At 41.1% G+C, this 23,979-nt stretch overlaps 1 protein-coding gene across 9 annotated transcripts in view; it reads left to right on the top strand.

Moving 5' to 3' along the window:
• myo18ab (myosin XVIIIA b) overlaps positions 1–23,979 on the top strand; it is a 351,310-nt gene that overhangs the window by 6,023 nt on the left and 321,308 nt on the right. For all 9 annotated transcript variants that reach the window (XM_072469598.1, XM_072469597.1, XM_072469599.1 and 6 more), the window contains exon 2: positions 3,745–4,892. In XM_072469598.1, the coding sequence (XP_072325699.1) occupies positions 3,885–4,892 (1,008 nt within the window). In that variant the 5' untranslated portion in view covers positions 3,745–3,884. The remainder of the gene's footprint in view (positions 1–3,744; positions 4,893–23,979) is intronic.

The following is a 23,979-nucleotide window of genomic DNA, read 5'->3' as shown; positions in this document are numbered from 1 at the left end:
CTGATAGCGAGATTTTTCTTGGAACAGGTTCTGTCGCCAGAGGGTTAGGGTTTTAGATGTGTGTGTGTCCGTCCGTGTCCCCCTACAGCGTTTGCGATGGCACAGTGGTTAGCGGTGCTGCCTCACGGAGCTAGGGACCCGGGGTATACTGTTCTGAAGGGATTTGACTGGGAGGATGCTGAGAGGATGTTTCCTCTCATGGGGGATTCTAAAGGTAGGGTGCACAGTTTCAAAATAAGGAGTCTCACATTTAAGATGGAGAAGTGGAGGCATTTCAACTCTTGAGTGTTGTTAATGTTTGGAATTCTCCATCCAGAGAGTGTATTCAAGGTTGAGTCAGAATTTTGATCGACAGAGGAGTTGAGGGATATGGGGAGCTGACCGAAATGTGGTCCTGAGGGACAAATTCCCTTTGTGATTTGCTTTGAAGTTGTCAATATTTTCTTTAATAATGTGTGTACAATTTTACTGTGAAATAATCAGGAGTAAATATTCCCCCAGTGTGTAAAACTGCCATTGATCTTGAACTATTATAAGTCTTTCAGCTAGTTCTATATCTGGCAGGTCAGTGATTTTATGACTATCTACTTCCAATTGTGCTGTACAAATATAATCCGACGTTAGAGAAGTTTGTATTATAGTGAAACATGGAAGTGGCTCTAATTATAACCTGTCATATTTGCAGAAGTTTTGATTTAGTTTTAAAAATCTATTGTGAAAGTTTTGAATTATTGTTCCTCAAAGTTGACCAGATAATAAGTAGACCAAATAATGATTAAAAATTGCACTGCCATTTTGGCAGACGAAGGATTATTATCTGGATTATTGTGCATCAGAATGGGAGAGTGCAAGTATTAAATGTGGCCATCAGGCATCCTTCATTTAAGGGAAAACAAACCATATAAAACTTTTAATTGATCTTTTTGTTCTCTCCATTTTGCTGCATTCATGTAATTAGGATACTAGCTCAAGAGCCTTGAAAAGTGAAGGATGTAATACAATACGTGGTTGCTCTATTGTATTTAATGATGTGTCTGAACTATTTATTTATGAATCTTTTTCTGATCTATATTGCCATCAGCAATCATTGCTGTAAATAATTAAAACTGTCACATGCAAGTTAAAATATATAATTATCCTAATTTATTTTCAAAATTATCATTGCATTCCCTTTTTCCTCATTTTGCTTTTCCCATTCTTTTCTGAAGTTTGTTGAATTAGAAAATATGGATGGGAAGGCCATTTGCCTATTTTAGTTCATCCCTTCAGAGAGGTCCTAATATACCCTGTATCTAGTTGTTTCTTAAATAATTTCAAGATTTGCCATCATTATTCTACCTGAGGTTTGTGCATCACTCTTACATGAAGTAAGTTTTCCTGTCATCAGTCTTAAATTTACATTTTTATTAGTTTGAGTCTATGTTTACTAATTCTGCTGTTTAGTTTAATTTTTAATTATAATTGAGATTAACATTTTTACCTTTTTAGCCTCCAGGGGCTGTTTAGCACAGGGCTAAATCGCTGGCTTTGAAAGCAGACCAAGGCAGGCCAGCAGCACGGTTCAATTCCCGTAACAGCCTCCCCGAACAGGCGCCGGAATGTGGCGACTAGGGTCTTTTCACAGTAACTTCATTGAAGCCTACTTGTGACAAGCGATTTTCATTTCATTTCATTTCTTGTATACCACTATTAGATCAACCCTCAAACACCATCTTACTTGGCTGATAACCTGACTTTCCACCACCCAACACAAGATTGGGATCAGTCAAATTTCTTGGCAACCAAAAAGGATGAAACATGTAGGATATGGTCTGAATGGTGCAATATAAAGAAGATTATTGGCTCCTTTGACTTATTTTTCACTAATGTTGTGTGGATCTGTCATTGCTTTGCATCATTTGGATACGTTTGGCTTATTGGTTGGTTATTAAGATTCTCAAATGTCTCTTGGGTTCAATCTTTGCTATTTTTAACGTCATCCTTGATGATTTCTTGTTACTTTTCTACCTCACTCGCACTTGTTTGCTTTCTCCATTGATTCTGCAGTCTTTTTTGCTTTGGTATTGTGCAATTTGGCATCTTTACATGAGTTTTTGAATTCAGATCACATGTAAATTAGCAACGGTAGTGGTCCCTGCATTGAGCGCTGAGGCACCTCCTCAGCTCTTCTTTTCCTTCCACCTCCTCTCCATTTACACATTCAATTTTTTATCCTTCAATCAGTTTCTTATCCTGTTATGGGCCAGGGTTTAGAGAACTCCAAAGTGTATCATGGAGTTCACCTAACCCACAACTTTTAATAGATTGTGGTATGGGGAGCACACAGCCCACTCTACAGATGTGGTACAGCAGAAATGGAAAAGTATTTTTTAAAGCAAAACAATGTTTATTCTATGAACTCAAGTTAACCTTTTTAAAATATACAGTGAACATCTTAGCAACCATTAATTAAAATACAACCCCCAAAGAATACAACACTAAGTAATCCTTAATAACTTCCCAAACAACATCCAGAAGACAAAAGAAACACCTTTTAACAGAAGCACATCAGGTTTACATTCACTACTGAAAACATTTAGAATTCTGAATTCACCAAATGATCAAGAGATAGTCTTTTCATGGCAGAGAGATTAACAATACACCTGGTGTGTCTGGCTTCAGCTCCAACACTGAAAACGAAACTAAAACACACCCTGCAGCAAACAACCTAAAACAAAAGTAAAAAGCTGACACCGCCCAGCTCCGCCCACACTCTGACGTCACTGATAAACACCCATTTCTTAAAGGTACATTTCTTAAACACCCATTTCTTAAAGTAACTCTCACATGACAATTATTAACTTCATCATTGATGATTTCTTGTTACTTTTCTTCCTCACTCGCTGCACTTGTTTGCATTAAATTTCAAATGCTATTATTCTGTTCATTTGCATGTACTGTCCAACACTGTCTGTATTTTCAGTGCCTTCTCCATTGATTCTGCAATCGTTTTTGCTTTGGTATAGTGCAATTTGGCACCTTTACATGAGTTTTTGAATCCAGGTCACATGTAAATTAGCAACTGTAGTGGTCCCTACATTGAGCGCTGAGGCACCTCCTCAGCTCTTCTTTTTCTTCCACCTCCTCTCCATTTACACATTCAATTTGTTATCCTTCAATCAGTTTCTTATCCATACTAAATCCCCATAATTTATTAGTGTAAATATTAGTCTGTCATGTAGAATTTTGTCAAGTGCATTTTGGAATTTGAGGTACATGCTACCAAAACTTTCCAAAGTTGCACAGATGGTAAATTTAACTGTGGGGAACTATCACAGCCGAAACCCAGCTACTGCTCACTTGGCACCCACATAGTTTTTTCCATCAGGAATTACTGAGGATGATGATTGAGGGAAACTTAGCTATAACTTATTTCCACTTCCCAATAGCTAAAGAGCGCAAACCAATTATTGCAGTTCCGTCAGTCATCTGCCTCTTTACAGATCAGGCATTGAATCGAGGATCTTTCTGGCCTATATGACTTATTTCTGTACTGACTAACAAGCCTAGCAACTGAGCAATTAAAAGATGATTATGCATTTGGATGCATGTTCATATTTGTCATCTATATTATTTTGCTATTTTAATTGCGGTGATGTGTACAATAAGATATTTATTTCTTGAACTAGTAATTTTAGAAAAATGAATATTGAAATTGAGTACTGAATAATTTAGAATTTAACTATAATTTTGATTTAATTTCAGACACGCAAGATTACAGTTGGCCATACCTTTTTAAGAAGAAAGTGATTTGTCCCTGATTGCAGCTGGACCATTGAAAGATTCTATCTTTATTAATTATTTTTCCACTCGTTAATAATTTGCACACAAAAAAAACATTGAAAATGTTTAACTTAATCAAAAAAGACAAAGATAAAAAGGAAAAGAAAGAAAAGAAGGAAAAACGGGAGAAAATGTCTGTTGCGGAATTGAAAAGTCTTGAGGAAGTTGGTCTTCGTCGAGGACTGTTTAATTTGAATCGATCATCGAAGCGGGAATCAAAGACTAAACTGGAAATTTCTGCTCCAATCCCAATTAAAGTAGCTAGTAGTTCAGATCTTAATCTTACCGATATTGATTCAGACACTGTTAGTAACCGAGGAAGCATGATTTTTGATTCCGAGCAGTTGAGTACTGCCAGTTCTAGCGATGACCTCAAAATAGATGAGACTAGTTTGAAGGGATCTGTACTCCAGAGAGCAGCTTTGTTTGGCTCTCTTGCTAAACAAAATTCAGTCCAACTAGTAAAGAGGTTCTCTTTTTCACAAAAGAGCCGAGAAGAGACGTCCGAAGTGTCATCTCCATCAGAAAATTCTGCAACTCCTTCACCACAAGTAGAAATGAGAAATGAAGGCTTACTACTTAAGTATCTGGAGGAAATTCCAAAAAATATGTCCGATTCAGTGTTAATGGCAAGTCCTAATTCTCAGATTCCGGAAATTGTAGATAAAAGGTTTGCTGCTGATCTACGGCTTCCTCCTATGGTACCACCTTTACCTACGGAACCCAGAGATCTTGTTTTGCAGAGAAGAAATACAGGAGACTTTGGATTCTCTTTGCGGAGAACTACCATGCTGGACAGAGGACCTGATGGGCAAGTTTACCGCAGAATGGTTCACTTTGCAGAACCTGGTGCTGGTACCAAAGATCTTGCATTGGGTCTCATGCCTGGTGACAGACTAGTGGAAATTAACAGTAAGAATGTTGAAAACAAATCTCGAGATGAAATAGTTGAGATGATCCGTCAATCTGGAGACACCGTAAGATTGAAAGTGCAGCCAATCCTGGAGTTGAATGAGCTCAGCCGATCTTGGTTGAGAAACCATAAAGGACTTCGCAGAGATACTTTTGGTGTAAGTACTTAAAATAAATCAACTCTCATCTTGCTTCAATTAGGTGTAGCTCACTTGTAGCTCCAAACTACTGGAGGGAATTTATTTAATTACAATTGCAGATGTTTAAAAAAATGATGTGGTACCAGAAACTGTTGTGCCTCAGGAGCATGGCCAGCAAACTTGATTTGGTTATCAATAATTATAATTAATGAGGAGTGCATTAACATAATAGGGTTTATATTTATACTCCTACTAGTGTGCTTCATGGTATTTTGTAGAGATTAGTTTTCTTTTTGAACCAACTACTCCTGACTGGTATTAGTGTGATTTGAATAATGTAAGATAGATTGAAAATGTAGCAATATAATTGTTTGGAAAATTAGTTGTAAGTATGATCTGAAAGAGCTTTGCTGCCTGCGCCTTTGTGTTGCTCTCTTCAAAATTTCATGCCATGTTATGGCAAGTTTAATGGTTCATTTGTTTTTAGTGTGGTGTGATATGATGCGAAACTGGTGTCAGGTAGTAGCATAATACATGCCAGTGAATAGATAGTCCTTTTTACATAATAAAAACAGAAAATGCCATAAAACCTCAGCAGATCTGGCAGAATCCGCAGAGTGAGAAACAGAGGATTTCAAATTCATATGACTCTTCAGAGCTTAGGAGAGTAGAATAGTGATAGATTTTATACTGTTGAAGAGGGATTGGAGCAGGTGGAGAAAATAGAAGGTCAGGGATAGCTGGGAGCTTGGGAAAAATTTGACAAAGGTGTCATGGAGTCAATGTGAAGAAAGTGTTAATGGTAGTATGAAAGACTAAAGAAGATGGCAAAAAGATGAGATAGCAGAACAAAGGTCGGCATTCTGTGAAGGCGAAACGTAAGAAGTTACAGATGGTCCTATGAAATGAGGGGGTGGGAGGTGGGAGAAAAATAAGATGAAAACATTTTTTACATAGCATTTTACAAAGTACTCAATTTTCTTTTTCATTTGGCTCCAAAAGGTGGAGAGTGGGGGTGAATCAAACATAGTATAAACGGAGTATAAACGGGGCTAAAAGACCCAATTTCTCTTTTATTGTATTTCTGAATTATACACGTCGTACATTTTTGTTTGTTAATTTGTTTGCCTGCACTATGGCTTGGCCATTGTCGCAATTCTCTTGGGAAAAGAAATGTGCTCCTTCACTGCTTAAGACAGAATTTCAATATCAAAACCATGTCATGGTGGAATTTCCTGTGTATTTCAGTTTAGAGATAAATACAATTGTGATGCAAGACAAATACCCATGGTATAAGATTGAGGAAGCTCTGGTACAAATATGTTGTGCATGTAGTTACCAGCTACATCAACATCTTTTATTTAACATTCCGCCAAGATGCTCGTTATCTCTTTAACCAAACTTTTTATCACTGTTTTTATTAATTCATGGGATGTGGTCATCGCTGGCTGGGCCAGCATTTATTGCCCATCCCTGACTTAAGAGGCCTGTTCTAATATTTCTGCATGCAGCTCAGTGTCATATTTTGTTTTATATGGCTCATGTGAAACACACCAGGAAGACAGTTGTTACATTAAATAAAAGTTATTCAGAATCACAACTATTATAGCGCAGAGGAGGCCATTTGGCCCATCCTGGCTGCACTGGCTCTCCAAATGAGCTATTCACTTAGTTCATTATGATACTCAGTTGCTCTCCAGGCTCGAACCTGACATGCAAATTTTCTGCAGTTATGCAGATTCAAAACAGGTGTGAAATCAAGTCTAGAAAAATAATAGTTGTTGCATTTGATTAGTTTTTGATTCCATCAGCTTGTTTCCTATTCTTCTCAATACATTTAATGACCTCGGTGTAAGCCACATTAAAAGTTGCAAAGTTTTGTGATTGTATAACCTTGAATTTCCGTCAACTTTTTTGTCCAGAGATGTGTGTAATCTGGGTGCAAATCAAATATGTGGCTTGAAATGTGTGGAATTTTGGGTGTGAATGAGCTACGTGCTGAACCACAGTATGATCAAATCTCCTGATCATTAACAATTGTTTATTGATTCCACCATCCGACCACACATTTCACGCTTTAAACTAATCGCAGACCCAATTATGCTTGCTCATTTTCTTAACGTCATAATAATATTTTCAGGAGTAGCAGGAAAGATTTTCAGGAGTAGCAGGAAAAGATCAATTTTTAGCTGTTTCTCCAATATGTTTTGAGCTTTATTTGTATCATCTCTTGAGATGTGCACTATATCGTTTAAGTAGCCTTAGAAACTGAAATGTTTTCCTGATTGATCTTAAATATATTGTCTGTTCTTAAATATATTGTAACGATTATGCAGATTGTTGGTTAAATTGAAACTACTTTCGGCATATTCTATAATGAGATCAGCAGGAAATTTGCATTCAATTTGACAGTAGCAGCAGAATGGATGTTGGAGTGGGGCATTTTCAGGTCTAATTCTGGGTTACATCAGAAAATACCAGGCCAATATGTTGTGCATATTATATATCAATAATACTTGGATAGCGTGAAACTTTAGTTTCATTGTGAAAAGAAGATGATGTATCTTGAATTCAACATTTTGATTCCTTTTTTTACACTCAGTTCAGCTTTATTGTGCCTCTTTTTGTTAATATCTAGATGAGACATTTAAAGAACATTTAACCTTGCATTTAGGCTACATTTCAAAATTACTTCATTGTCTGTTTTTAAAAAAAAAGCTTTGGAAGTCTTGAGATTGTGAAAGACATTCTAGAAATGGAAGACTTTTTTTTTCTCTTCTAAACCTATCCTTCAAATCCTCTGACTCTCCTATTAGCCCAGAAAGTATTTTCTAAAACCCAGTGCCTTTGCTCCAGGAGGTAAATATTCTGAACCATCGAAATCCTACAGTGCAGAAAAAGGCCATTTAGCCCATCTCGTCTGCACCGACCCTTAATTATTTTTGAGTGCCACTTCGGTGTTAATATCTGTTCCAAGTTTACTTGTCACTAATTTCCAATTACGTCTTTTGCTTCTTTTAAAGGATTATTCACAATTTATCCTGTTATAAGTTTAATATCTTAATGGGGGTGCTTTAATCATCTTCTCTAATAACTCTAAAGTTCCCCAGTCTTATTCTGAACCTTTACTCTCTTGTTCACATGTCACACACCATGGGTGCGATTCTCCGCTCCCGCGACTAAGTGCCCACGCCGTCGTGAACGCCGTCGAGGTTCACGACGGCACCAAACGGCCCCGATCTCGACCGATTCAGGGCCCGAAAAGGGCTAGGATCGGTGCCGCGAGAAAATCGGGGGGGGGGGGGGGGGGGGGGGGGGGGGGTCGTCAGCGCGCGCCGGGCATTGGCGCCGCAAAATAGCGGCGCCGCGTCATCCGCCGCCTAACTGCCATTACCCGCGCATGCATGGTTGCCGTCCTCCCCAAGGTCGCCCCGTAAGAAGATGTCTGATGGATCTTGTTGGGTGCGGAGGAAAGGAGGTCCTCCTTCAGAGAGGCCGGGCCGCCGATCGGTGGGCACCGATCGCGGGCTAGACCCCTTTTGAGTGCGACCCCGGTGAAAGAACCCCCCTCGCCGCCCCCCCCCCCCCCCCCCAAGCGTTCCCGCACTGTTCCCGCCGGCAGCGACCAGGTGTGGATGGCGCCGGCGGGAAGCCGTCGTTTTGGGCAGGCCGCTCGGCCCATCTGGGCCGGAGAATAGCGGGTGTAGTGGAGAATCGCCATTTTGGGTGTCCTGGGCAATTCTTTGGCCTGTGCCGCGCAGAACTCGACTGGGCCGTTCCCACCGCTTGGGTGCATCGCGGGAGGGTGTCGGACCAGCGTCGCGAGGAAAAATGGCGCGCCAGGCGATTCTCCAAACCGGCGCGGGAGCGGAGAAGCGCGCCCCATATGCTGGGACAGGTTGAAAGAGTTGTTAATAAAGTCCGTCGTATGGGATTTATTAATAGTGGCATAGAGTACATGAGCAAGAAGGTTATGTGAACTTGTATAAAATCATGAGGGGCCTGGACAGATTAGATGGGGAGAAACTATTCCCATTTATGAAAGGATTAAGGATGGAAGGGCACTGATTTAAAGTCACTGGATAAAACAACATGAGAACTTTTTCATGAGCGAGTGGTTAAGGCCTGGAATGCACTGGTTGAGAGTGTGGTCGAGGTATGTTTAATTGAAGCATTAAAAAGGGATTTAGATTCATATGTAATTGTGCAGCAGCTGGGGCAATTTCTGTGGCAGCAATTTGAGGACTCTCTCTAGTCCCTCCTGGTTGATGGAATTGAAGGCCTTTGTGAAGTCAAAGAAGGCCAAGAATTGAGGTTGCTTCTGCTTTCTGCATTTTTCTTGGGCTTTCTTTTTGTGATGATCACTGTACCTCTTGATGGACAAAATGCACATTGTCAAATTGGTAGGAGCTCTTCGACTGTGAGAAGACAATTGAGAAGGACTCTTGGAGTGACCTTCTCTCTGATGGAAAGCAGAGATATGTCTCTGTAGTTGTGGAATGGCCGACATTTGCGCATGCGCTCACTCGGAGATTGAGTTCCAAACTATCGTCGATAGTTCATTTATATGTTTTGGTCCTGTCCAAAGCTGGAGGATTACTGCAAGGAGGTTTTTAGGGTAATGTCTAAAGTGGTGCTTGTGAAATTGGACCCAGGCCCTCGGGAGGCCATATTCGGGTGTCGGACCAGCCGGGGTTGGAAACTGGCACGGAGGCAGATGTTGTAGTATTCGCCTCGTTGATCGTCCGAAGGCAGATCCTGATGGGGTGGAGATCAACCTCTCCACCCTTGTCTTGGCATGGTGGGGGGACCTGCTGGAATTCTTAACGCTTGAAAAGGTCAAATTTGAACTGAGGGGAAGGATGGATGGGTTCTACAATTCATGGCCGTTATTCATTATGCACTTTCGAGAATTGGATCACATTGAAAATTAGGGGGGTTGGGGGCTGGGAGGGTTGTGGGGAGGGGGACTATATTTGTGACTGTGGGTGATTCCTGATTCCTTTTTGTCATTTGTTTATGTTAACAAGTGTTTGGAGTTTGGTAGGAGGATGGGATCATTGTTATTGATATGGGGATTGACATTACATTCATTACTGATTATTGTTTATTGTTGGGTGTAAATTTGGGAGAAAATGTGAAAAAGGAGGAGAATAAAAAAAATATTTTAATAAAGTTTAAAAAAAAAATTTAAAAAAATCAGTCAGCTGATTTTATGTTGCCACAGGAGGCATTTGCACAGAAAAAGCACTACTACACAGAAGGCTTTGATCCCAGGAAGCTTAGTTTAAGACAGTGATTCTCCCTTGCCACAGGGATGAGTGCTGTCTAGCAAGGTCAACAATTTTGAAATTTCTTTAATCCTTTTATTGATGAATATTTTTTCATACTAGCAGCTTTCTCTCGCTGTGCAACACTGCCCCCATGACGATCAGGATCCATTGCAAACCATTGGACATTGTAGATCATTTCTCATACTTGGGAGCCTCTTCTCGGGTAAGGGCAAACATCGATGATGCAACTCAACATTGCCTCCAGTGTGCCAGTGCAGCCTTCTGATGACCATGGAAAAGAGTGTTTAACATAGAAGCCTGGCACCAAACTCCTTTCCAATAATTTTTCCGACAGGCCCAGGTGGAGGCCAAGCACAAACAGCGGAGTGTACAGAAATTCAGTCATCCCACCCACGTCATCAGACGCTACCTGCCCAACCTGTGCACAATGTGTGGATTCGTCATTGGATTTTTAGCCACTGAAGGACCCACCACCCCGGAATGAAAGAAAGTCATCCTCAGTCCCAAGAGATTGTCTAAGAATAAGGGATAGTTACCTGAGGAGGGTGAAGGCGGGGGAATGGCACTAAGTGAATTGCTCATTTGCAGAGCCAGTGCAGTTAGGAACAGTTAAATAGCCTCTTTTTCTCTGCTGTAACCATTCTGTGACTCTGATAATACACCTTGCAGGATATTTGGTGCAAATAGACATCAGCAAAATTGACTTCTGAATGGGAGAAACTTTCCAATTGTGTCCTCATAGGAATTTCCACCCCATATAATCTATATGCCCTTTCCCTCTCTTTCCTGTATATTATTTCATACTTTTAGCTACAGTTACTTACCTTTGAGACCAAGTACCGCAAATATTTACTTTCTATTTCTATATATATGTAAAGAATTTGTGGACAAATGCAATCTATATGTAGGGGGATGTTTTGGCCATTTACGTAGTTTCAATCATGGGACAGCACAGAAGGAGGCCATAAGACTATTGTGCCTGCCCTTTGAAAGAGCTAGCCAATTAGTCCCATTAAATTACCCTTCCCCAATAGTCCAACAGATTTTTTATCCTTCCAAGCATTTATCCAAATTCATTTTGAAAGTTGTTATTGCAACAGGCAGTAAATTCCAGATCACAACTTGCTGTGTCACAAAAAAAATCCCTCTGGTTTTTCTGTTAATTATTGTAATCTGTGTTCTCTGGCTGTGACTTTTCTACAGTTTCTTCTTATTTGCTCTATCAAAACCCTTTCATGATGATTCTGAACACTTCCATTAAGTTCTTCTTTGCTGACTACGCAAAGGAGAGTAACCCAGCTTTTCTAGTCTTGATGTAATTTGTACTGCCATCACTAAAGATTTGTATACATACACCAAGTTCTTTCTGTTCCTTTGAACCCTTTTACAGTTGTACTCTAGTTTATATTGCTTCTCATTGTTCCTACTTAAATGCATCACTTCACAGATCTGTATTTAAATTAAATTAGCCATGTTGGAGGGCTTGTGGTACAGTGGTAATGCACCTACTTCAGGACCAGAAACTTTGGGTTTAAGTCCAACGCCAGGGCTTGCTGGCTATGGAAGCAGCATATAACACAGCTCAACGGGCTCATGATCACCTCGGAAATCCTTCCACCATGTCCCCCACTACTCATCAAAAGGAAAAACAATGTGGGTGTGAAGTTTGTGCTTAAAAGAAATTCACCAGTGCTTTTGTGTCCATTTGTAGTCTGTTGCTACATTTCCAAGTAAATAATATGGCAAACCTAAACCTTTTGCAAATATGTGCAGGCCTTCTTGGTAATGCTGATGCCATTTAATTCCTGTGATCCAAGCGACATATTTTCTCATTTTCCATGGATCTTTTTTTCCAGCAGATGGTTTTATTTAATTTTGAAATTCAAAAATTGTTTATTCCTATATGTCAAATTTCAATCATGAATGCCAACACTTCATCTTGACTTTGAAAGCTATGCTATTTATTAATAAAAAGCAGATTGTGCAGTGAGTTCTTCAGACATGTTTTAACTGGAAAATTGTGTTCTCGAGTTCAGTCAAATTGCCCTGCATAGAACTGTGACAGATTTAAATAGCAAAAAAAGGGTGTGGATGCATGTGTTGAAGTCATTTCAACTGTGTTCTGCAACTTACAGCATTGCTGCTTTTTAAAAAAAAAAAAAAAAATCCTTTCTGGTATTTCTGGAATTCTGGAAACAGGTGGTTTTTAAATTCTATTTTGACTAGATTTGTCATGATGCACATTTTCATGGAATCTCGTACAGAAATGAGGTGTGTTAATAGTTTGACTAAACTGCTGATAATGGAGGAATACACATTGGAAGTCGGGCACTCTTACAATAATTCGAGTTATCTGTAATGATAATTTCAAAAACCATTGGCGGCTGTGCAGTTGAGCCCTCTTCGGCTTGTAGGTTTTCTAGCTTAGAAATAGTTTGTAAGACCGGTAGAAGGTATAAAAACTGAAATTCATACTTCAGGCACATGAAGCCTGCTACAAACCTTTTTAAGATCAGGGATTAGATTATAGATACATTTGCACATCAATTTTGTTATTTATATTCATCATTTTCCTTTTTCTTTAATGTTTAGAATGTTTGGTATTGCCTTGATTCACATTTTTGATGCTTTCTGATCAGAGATGTTAAAAACAATTAGGTCACTTTTCTGACACTGTAAAAATGAATGCAGATATGTAATATTTAGAGCCAAGTATTAAACAGCTCTTCTATATCATAGAATCTACAGTGCAGAAGGAGGCCATTTGGCCTATGCGTTTGCACCAGCCCTTAGAAAGGGCACCTTACCCAAGCCCACATCTCCACCCTACCCCCATAACCCAGTAACCAGACCTAACCTTGGCATGGCCAATCCACCTAACCAGCACATTTTTGGACTGTGGGAGGAAACCAGAGCACCCGGAGGAAACCTACACAGACACGGGAGAAAGTGCAAACTCCAAACGCCAAGTCTTTTTTGTCTTATGCCGGAAATCTGAGTTTGAACTGCTGAATACAATTCTGCATTACTTATTTATTTCCTAAAACATCATTAATTTAGGTACCAGAGTTATATCCACTTTTGGAACTAATTGAGCAGAAATCAAGTTACTGCTTCTATTTTTAACTATTAAACAAAAATCCATGTCTCCTTTATGTAGATGTTTTCAAAATTGTAGGAAGTAGGGTAATTTTGACTTGACTGCTACAAACTTAATTTGAAGCCTTTTATTTGTCCCTTGCAGTCTTCTTCGAGATCTTTCAATTGCATTAATCAGACGTTGCCCTCTTGAGAAAAATCCTTTTTTAAGAATTGCACGTGCAATTGCACACCTTAAATTTGCAATTTAAAAAAAGATTGCACACTGTAAATTGGAGACATTTCCTAAGTAATATCATAAATGGAAGTCCCCGTAACTTACCATTATGTAGTATCTCTCGTTATTGTCCTCGGCCTCTCTACAGTCTTTGACATGGTTAACGATCCCAGTTACCTCAATTGCCCCCCCCCCCCCCCCCCCCCCCCCCCCAAAAGAACTCTCCATGGCCCTCACCAGCACATCTCTTCACTATCTGCACAATCTATTTGGAATCACCCCAGATCCATGCTTCGTTCTCATTCATGTATTTCCCCTTGATGTCATCTGCAGACCTTGAGTCGGCTCTCACATATGTATTAATACTGAGTTCTACCACTCCACCTCTCTCAACTGTATGCAGTGTTTATGCTATTAGATTGGTTGTCTGACATCTTGTCACCATGAATCACTTTGCAAAGAATAATGGTAAATTGCATTCTTAACGTGATATAATGAATTCAGCATGAATACTTGGCAAGGCATCTAATCTTGATGTTGCTCGAGAGAAGCCAAGATTTAAGCCACTGAGTTTTTGTAAAGTGGGCACATTAAAGTTTTTATAAAGATTGTTTGCCGGTAGGGTTATTTTTGTTCCAACCTCTTGAGAGAAAGTAGTTATGGGAGGAAACTCCAAATTCCATATTGAAATGTGTTGACATCTGTATTTAGTCTAGCTGATGAGTTTTGTATGCAAGTTTCCTGAAGTGTGCCATTTTTGTCTTGTAATATAATTGCCACGTGTGAGAAGGATGGAATTAAATCCTGGTTCAGTACAGAATTCTTTAAGATAACTAACTATTTAATTTATTAATTTGCCATTTACAAGGGGCTGTGGAAAGAACCTAGGCTAGTTATCTGCCTGAGAAAATCTAGTTCTTTAATACAGTTAATTGAAAAAGATCTTTTCATTGTAATCATAATGAGAATGGTACTCTTTGGGAGTAAGTGCTTTCAGTCTAAAATGCATTCTTATTTGCCACTCTACGAAATAGATTAATATATAAAATGTTTCCTACTTCATACAACTTTGCAATCTCATTACAGCCTTGGTTCAAACATGGACGAAAGAGCTGAACTCCTGAGGTGGGTTGAGGGTGACTGTCCTGACATCAAGGCAGCATTTGACTGAGTGTGACTGTCCTGACATCAAGGAGCTCTAGCAAAACTGTAGTCAATCAGAATCCTGGAAAACTCTGCAGGCTGGAGTCATACCTATCACAAAGGAAGATGGTTATGATGGTTGGAGATCACTCATCTCTGTTCCAGGACATCACTGCAGGAGTTTGTCAGGATCGTGTCCTAGGCCCAACCATCTTCAGCTACTTCATCAATGACCTTCTTTCCATCATAAGATCAGAAGTGGGGATGTTTGCTGATGATTGCATAATGTTCACCATTTGCAACACCTCAGATACTGAAGCAGTCCATGTCCAAATGTAGCAAGCTCTGGACAATATCTTGGGCTTGGACTGGCAAGTGGCAAGTAACATTTGCACCACAAGTGCCAGGCAATGATAATCTCCAAAAACAGAATTCAACCATCGCTCCTTTACATTGAATGGTATTACCATTGCTGAACCCCCACTGTCAACATTGAGAGTTACCATTGTCTAGGAACTGAACTGGACTAGCCATATAAATACTATGGCTTCAAGCACAGGCCAGAGGCTATGCATTTTGCGGTGAGAAACTCATCTCCTGACTCCCCAACAAAAGTGTCTCAACTACAAGGCAGAAATCAGGAGTGTGATGGAATACTCTCCATTTTTCTGGATGAGTGCAGGTCCAACAGCACTCAAGACGTTTGACACTTATCAAGCACAAAGCAGACTGTTTTACTGGCACCCCATCCGCAAATATTCACTCCTTCCACCACCGCACAGTGTGTACCATCTACAAGATGTACTGCAGGAACTTTTCTTCGAAAGCACCTTCTAAACACACAGCCACTACCATCTGGAATGACAGGGGCAGCAGACATATGGCAACACCACCTCGAAGTTCCCTTCTAAACACCAGCCTGACTTGGAAATATAATCACCATTCCTTCACTGTGTGGGTGTCAGTGTATCAGCAAATACATTGTATAGCAAATGCATTGTTAAAACGGGTGATGAGCATTGGCCCACTTGGCTTGACTCTCATCCCATGAATGAATTAAGAATAAATTTGACCAGTCAAAAAGTTGGCGACAGAATAACCACTTGTATTAGGTTTCCTGGAAGGGGTTTGTTTGAATGGTTTGCTTGTGTATTATGCAGGGTATTGTGTGCAAATGTATGTTTGTGTCGTCAAATTTTGCATATGTAGCCTCATATTTGAAGCTTTTCAGGAAAATTAATACAAAAGCTTCTTAATTATGCGTATTATTTGAGAAGTTGTTGAATTTTAATGGTGAGGATGTGGGTTTGTCCAGCGGCAGTGAAGGGACAGTAATAAAGTTCCAAGTCAGGATGGTGTATGGCTCGGAGAGGAACTTGCAGGTCGTGATGTTCCCACGTGTTTGCTGCCCTTGTCCTTTTAGGTAGTAGAGGTCGCTGATTTGGAAGGAGGCGTGGCCAGTTGTTGCTGCCAAGAATCTTGTAGATGGGTACACACTGCTACTGGCTGTTTTAGCTCCATTGGCTGGACAGCCAATTTGTGAGGCAGGATAAGGCCAGCAGTGCCGGTTCAATTCCCGAATCAAGTGAGTTTATACATGAAGGCCTTGCCTTCTCAACCATGCCCTTCGCCTGAGGAGTGGTCATCATCAGGTTAAATCGCCAGCATCCTCAAAGGGGAATGCAGGGATTCTGGCGACTTTTTACTTGCTACCATTCTCTCAGGTGGCCAATCTGAGCTCTGGAGGTCACTTAAGAATTACCTTTAACTGAGATCTTCTTAGTTCCCTGAACACGTTCTGTCTTTCTGGAGCACTGCTAGTCGATAGGTATGTTCTGTCTTTCTTGAGCGCTTCACATGGGCCTTTTTCCCCCAGGGCTTTGCATCCAGAGTACAATTTTTGTAAAAGCTCATACACAATCCTCTTCTGGTACAGATTGATTAGTTGGGTGCATGTTTGGTCAACATGTTCCTAAGTTGTCCTCCATTAGGATAGCCATCTAAGGAGTTCTTCTTGCCCTGCTGTAATTAGCTGTCCGGTTTCAATTGGCCTCTGCTGATTTCAACCACAATTAACAGATCTATTCAATTCAAACTGTTCTATTCAATTCAGCAGTACCATTGCAATTAACTAGCATTGATGTAATTAGCAAGTATTGCACCCATACACTTTCCACAGAACAAACATTGCTCTTTTCTCATCGTTTGTCTGTGAACTCTTTTTTTTACAAAAATAACTAGCTGGTGATGGGATATTATGGTTGGTTAAAGTGAATAGGAGCAGGAAACTGCAAAGACCAAAATCTATTAAGAATGATCCCCAAATTATATTTGGGAATCTGTGATAAATTATTAAGCAGCACCCCAATTTCCCCTCTTCTCCAACCTCCATTGTGTTTTTTGACTTCTGTAAAGCACTTTAGGATGTTTGTGAAATTAAAGGCCCCCCATAAGTGTAAGTTCCATTTTTAAAGAAAGGATTGGTAAATGTGAAAAAAATATTGTTTTAAATAACAGTCTCAAATATGTTGTGACAAAATGTTTCACAGGAGCTTTGTGATCCATGGATCACATTTGCAGACTATTGTTTTTAAACAAAACACAAGTTTTGCAATTTAAAGTCATTTTAAACCTTTATTTAGCCCTGATGTGCTTGAGAATATGGACTGCTGCACAATGTGAGTCAGAGTGTTGGGGTGGGGAATTTGCTATTGGGAGGCTTTGGAGATGGGCAGTCACCTAGTTGGACAGGGATCATGACATGAGGCTGGGATGAAGGTGTAACAGAATCTAAGCTGCTCTCCAGCACGATGCAGAACATTGGGTGGGGGAGGTGGCTGGTGGGAAGGAAGTACTGCTGGAACCAATTTTGTTTAGGTTTTTTAAGGATGCTGGTTGCCACAGCAACTCTGAGTGAACCATTCTATGCCCTGTTCGGATCCCTGAAAAATGGGGACTGTGGATGTGGCAACATCACATGGACTGCAGGATTGGTTCAAGGCGGCAGCTCACATGCATCATAGAACATAGAACATTACAGCTGATAATGTACAGGCCCTTCGGCCCTCGATGTTGCGCCGACCTGTGAAACCATGCTAAAGCCCATCTACACTATTCCCTTATCGTCCATATGTCTATTCAATGACCATTTGAATGCCCTTGGTGTTGGCGAGTCCACTACTGTTGCAGACAGGGCATTCCACGCCCTTACTACTCTCTGAGTAAAGAACCTACCTCTGACATCTGTCCTATATCTATCTCCCCTCAATTTAAAGCTATGTCCCCTCATACTAGACATCACCATCCGAGGAAAAAGGCTCTCACTGACCACCCTATCTAATCCTCTGATCATCTTGTATGCCTCAATTAAGTCACCTCTTAACCTTCTCTCTAACGAAAACAGCCTCAAGTCCCTCAGCCTTTCCTCATAAGATCTTTCCACCATACCAGGCAACATTCTGGTAAATCTCTTCTGCACCCTTTCCAATGCTTCCACATCCTTCCTATGATGCGGCGACCAGAATTGCACGCAATACTCCAAATGCGGCTGCACCAGAGTTTTGTACAGCTGTAACATGGCCTCATGGCTCCGAAACTCAATCCCTCTACCAATAAAAGCTAACACACCATATGCCTTCTTAACAACCCTCACAACCTGGGTGGCAACTTTCAGGGATCTATGTACATGGACACTGAGATCTCTCTGCTCATCCACACTGCCAAGAATCTTACCATTAGCACAGTATGTCTTCCTGTTATTCCTTCCAAAATGAATCACCTCACACTTTTCTGCATTAAACTCCATTTGCCACCTCTCAGCCCAGCGCTGCAGCTTATCTATGTCCCTCTATAACTTTTAACATCCTTCCTCACTGTCCACAACTCCACCGACTTTAGTGTCATCTGCAAATTTACTCACCCATCCTTCTACGCCCTCCTCCAGGTCATTTATAAAAATGACAAACAGCAGTGGCCCCAAAACTGATCCTTGTGGTACACCACTAGTAACTGGACTCCAGTCTGAACATTTTCCATCAACCACCAGTTGTCTTCTTCCAGCTAGCCAATTTCTGATCCAAACTGCTAAATCACCCTGAATCCCATGCCTCCATATTTTCTGCAGTAGCCTAGCATGGGGAACTTTATCAAATGCTTTACTGAAATCCATATACACCACATCAACTGCTTTACCCTCATCCACCTGTTTGGTCACTTTCTCAAAGAACTCAATAATATTTGTGAGGCACGACCTACCCTTCACAAAACCGTGTTGTCTATCTCTAATCAAATTATTCCTTTCCAGATGATTATACATCCTATCTCTTATAAACCCTTCCAAGATTTTGCCCACAACAGAAGTAAGGCTCACTGGTCTATAGTTACCGGGGTTGTCTCTACTCCCCTTCTTGAACAAGGGGACAACATTTGCTATCCTCCAGTCTTCTGGCACTATTCCTATAGAAAAAGATGACTTAAAGATCAAAGCCAAAGGCTCAGCAATCTCCTCCATAGCTTCCCAGAGAATCCTAGGATAAATCCCATCCGGCCCAGGGGACTTATCTATTTTCACACTTTCCAGAATTGCTAACACCTCTTTATGAACCTCAAGCCCTTCTAGTCTAGTAGCCTGAATCTCAGTATTCTCCTCGACAACATTGTCTTTTTCCCGTGTGAATACTGACAAAAAATATTCATTTAGCACCTCTCCTATCTCCTCGGACTCCATGCACAACTTCCCACTACTGTCCTTGACTGGCCCTACTCTTACCCTAGTCATTCTTTTATTCCTGACATATCTTCTCAGGACACTTGGGGATGGGCAGTAAATGCTCATCTTGTCAATAACACCCACATCCCAAGAAAGAATGGAAAAAAAATTGAAATTTTGCATTGGAACCTAGTATGATTTTTGTAAATCATTTGGGAATGTGTACCCATTTTTTGGGGATCCGAACCGTGTATACAACTTCTAGTTCACGGAGTGCTGTGGTAACATGCAATTTTACATGCGCATTGTAGTTTGGAGCTATAGATAATGATGAGAAGAGGCTCCAACATTCTTTCCATTACATGGAGCTGTGCATCACATGAACTGTAAACCACATGGCTGACCTGAAATTTCTTTAGCTCTTAACACTTGCCATTGGCATATATCGAAAGGACTGTACGTTGATACTCAACATGCATGGTCACATTATAAACTCAAATCCTTGGGCAGGACTCAAACTTGGATCTTGTTGCTCAGAAGCAGGATTGCTACCCTCTGTGCCAGAAGACCTCAAACAACTTTATATCTCCTCTTAATCTATCAGAGGTTAAAAGAGTTACTTTCTGTACATGATTTGTAAGTGAACTGGAGAGAGATGTAAGAGACAAAAAAGTGAAGTTTATTTAATTTTTGATTATTAAAATTCTCCCATAATTAAAAGCTATTTGGACATTCTAAATTCTCCCACTGTGAAACCGAACAGGCGCCGGAATGTGGCGACTAGGGGCTGTTCACTGTGGCCTCATTGCAATGTAAGTCTACTTGTCACAATAATAATTATTTAAAAAAAATAAAGGAATGTGCATCCACACATTTTAAAGGTTCTCTTTCAGTACAAGAGAGATTGAGTGGCAATATTTTAAAAAAAAAATTTAGAGTATCCAATTCATTTTTTCCAATTAAGGGGCAATTTAGCATGGCCAATCCTAGCCTGCACATCTTTGGATTCGGGGGGGGGAAACCCATGCAAACACTGGGAGAATGTGCAATCTCCACATGGGCAATGACCCAGAGCCGGGATTGAACCTGGGACCTCGGTGCCGTGAGGCAGCAATGCTAACCACTGCACCACCGTGCTGCCCTGAATGGCAATAATTGAGACTTAACATGCTGTTTAAAAATTCACTGCTGGAAGACACACGCCATGGCTTTTTCTGGTGAGTCTGTTCATTCTATTCATTAAAGAATTTTCCTCTGAATTCCTTTCTTAGTAACTGTCTGGTATTATGGGTACTAATTTTGGGTTGTCCTTGAGTGGAAACATCTCCACACACGCTATCAAACTCCTTCCAAATCTAAAGACCTCTAGTGGCTCACGTTTAATCTTTTTTAAAAAGAAAATCCCCAGCTTGTTCTTCGCTGATAATTAACTTTTCTTAGTTTTAGTATAATTCTTGTAAATCATTTTTTGCATTTGTTCCTATACGTCAATAGTCTTTTTGTAATATGATTCTTTTATCTCTCTGAGCTCCGTCCAGCCCCTCAAACAATGGTTCTGTCCTGGGGTGTCCAGAGTTTAACTCATCCTTGCTATCTGCACTTTGATTACCCACTCCACTCCCTTTTATGCTATGAATATGCAACTGACCTCTAATTTATGGACAAAAGAGGCCATCAAAACCATAATGGACTAATGGCTGGTCAGGCAAAAGTGTCCGGGAAGACAATGGATCTTGAATGAATTACTCAGGCTGAACAGGGGTATCGTGTTTATCCCATTAATGAGTCTAAGTCTGAATGGGACAATGTAACCCAGGCTAAGTGTGGGTGTATACCTCTGACTCAGTGCTAGCAGTTTTACCCTCTGGCTGTTGACCCCTAAATTGCCCACTACATCTTTGATCCAATATCCTAACATCTCACAGGAGGGCAGGTTGAAGTGGGAAAAGTAGTCCAGCTAATTGTTCAAAAACGAATAAAGGAAGAGAGCTGAGTACCAGTCAGAAATTGTGCTGTTGGCACGACAGGTAAAGGGAAACTAAAAGTTATAAAGTAATTAAACCAGGAATTCTTCTGAAATTTGGGGTAAAACAAGGGCAACTGCTTCAAGTTGGTACATTTTTGTGCAGTGTGACTTTACTATTTTTATCAGGAATGTATACTCTTCTCAAGGCTTGAAAGTCAAGTATTACAAATTGATAACAAAGGAACAATTTGTCTTTTGTCTGAAGCAAAATATTGGAAATGTGAAATAAAACAAAATGCAGCATACACTCACTAGATCGGCTATTGCTTGTTGAGAGATAAACATAGTTTTAATGTTTCAGGTTGAAAACTGGTTATTTAATGGCTTATTGCCTGTTCTTTAATGGCAATAGAGTAAGAGTAGGCTTTCAGATTATATTTGTATTGCTTCATTAACAATTCTTGGATGTAACTGACAGTATCATGTTACATTACGAAGTAATTTGTTAGACATTAAAAAACTTGTATGTGTATAGTACTGTATCAAATCCCAAACCTCTCAAAGGACATCACCTGCAATGAACTTTGAAGTGACTGTCAAATGTAGTTAAAGGCATTTTAACTACTTATTTACTTACTTACTGCAGGCAGCATTGGAATAAATTAGTTTAAAAATGCCAATTGGGAGTTGACCAGGACACTATAAACAGCCTCTTTTTTTGAATTAAAAAAAATATATATTTTTATTCAAGGCTTTTTACATATGTACACAAATATTCCCCCCCCCCCCACCCTCCCGTTCACTCCTCCAACCGCCTTGAAGAAATCAGTGAACAATTTCCAACTCCGAGGTCAACCCCTCTGACGACCTCTGCAAAGCGAACTTGACCTTCTCCAACTGCAGGAATTTTGCCAGGTCACTCGCCCATATCCCTGCATTCGGCAGCTCTTGAGTCCCGCCAACACAACAAAATCCACCTCCGGGCTATTGGGGAGGCAACGGCCAGCACATCGGCCCCTGTCCTCACCTGAACTCGTGGATCTTCTGACACACCGAAAATAGCCATCTCCGGACTATGGGCCACCCCCACACCCATACAGACATGACATCCGAGAGCCCCTGCCAGAACTCCCTCCATTTTGGACATGCGCAAAACAAGTGGACATGATTCGCGGGGCCCCCGCACACTGCCCACACCTGTCTACCACTCTCGCAAAGAACTGGATGATCCTCGCCATCATCATGTGGACCCCATGCACCACCTTAAACTGGATGAGGCTCAATCTCACACATGACGAGGACGTGTTCACCCTCCACGAGGCCTCTACCCACGTCCCGGCCTGCACATCCCCTCCCAGCTCCTCCTCCTATTTGTGCTTATTCTCTTCCACCGGAGCGTCCGCTCCCTCCATCCGGGAAGGACGGCACTTCTCTCTCGTCACACAATCTCCCACCTGCAGGTACCTAAAAGACCCTTGGGCAACTCCTACAATTGCTCCATCTCCTCCAACCCCGCAAACTTGCCTGCTATAAACAAGCCCCTAAAGTGCTCTCTCCCCACCTGCTGCCACCCCTGGAATTTTGCACTCCATTGTCACACAACGACATGCCCTCCACCCCAAATGTTGCCTGCACTGGCTCCACACCCATAATGCCAAAACCACCATGGAGGACCTGACTGGTGAGAATGGAAGAGGTGCGAGCAACAGTGCCCTCAACACGTCCCCCTACACGATGCCTCCTCCATCCGACCCCAAACCCCCACCACCCAATTCCTCACCATTACATTGTTCGCCTCCCCATAATAATTTAAACAAATTCGGCAACCCCAGCCCTCTTCCCCGTCCACACGAACCCAAAATTAGTCCGTTAACCTTCCTGAAAAGGATTTGGGAACAAAGATAGGGAGGTTCTGGGACATGAACAAGAACCTAGGCAGCACTGCCATTTTCACTATCTGCATGTGCCCAGCAAGTGACAACAGTAATGCATCCCACCTCTTAAATCTGCCTTCATTCCCTCTATCAATCATGCCAAGTTCCTTTTGTGTAGCTGGGCCCAGCTTTGAGCCACCTGGATTCCTCAATATCCACCATGAATGGTAACTCCTCTCTTGCCCTCTAGCATTGATCAGGAACACCTCGCTCTTTCCCATGTTCAAATTGTACCCCGGAAACTGGCCAAATTCCCTCAATCTCCATAATCCCTCCAATGCTGTCCACTGGGTCCAAGGTATATAATAGCAAATCATCTGCATATCGCGAGACTCTATGATTGGCATTCCCCACTCCCAATCTCTTTCCAATCCTGCTCTGCCATTGCCAATGGATCTATCGCCCAGGCGAAAAACAACGGCGAGAGCGGGCACCCCTGACTCATCCCACAATGTACCCCAAACTCATCCGGTTCATCTGAACGCGAGCCACCCCAGCACCTCCAACAAATACGCCCGCTCCATCTGATCAAAGGCCCTGTCTATTGCCACCATTATTTCTACCTCCTGCTTCTCCATAGGCATCATAATCACATTAAGTAGCCTATGCACTTAATAATAATAATAATAATCTTTATTGTCACAAATAGGCTTACATTAATTAATACTGCAATGAAGTTACTGTGAAAAGCCCCTAGTCGCCACACTCCGGCGCCTGTTCGGGTACACAGAGGGAGAATCCAGA

The sequence above is a fragment of the Scyliorhinus torazame genome, chromosome 12, assembly GCF_047496885.1.
Source record: "Scyliorhinus torazame isolate Kashiwa2021f chromosome 12, sScyTor2.1, whole genome shotgun sequence".
NCBI classification, from domain to species: Eukaryota; Metazoa; Chordata; class Chondrichthyes; order Carcharhiniformes; family Scyliorhinidae; genus Scyliorhinus; species Scyliorhinus torazame.
The sequence above is the reverse complement of the archived record's forward strand: the minus strand, read 5'-3'. Positions and strand labels throughout refer to the sequence as shown.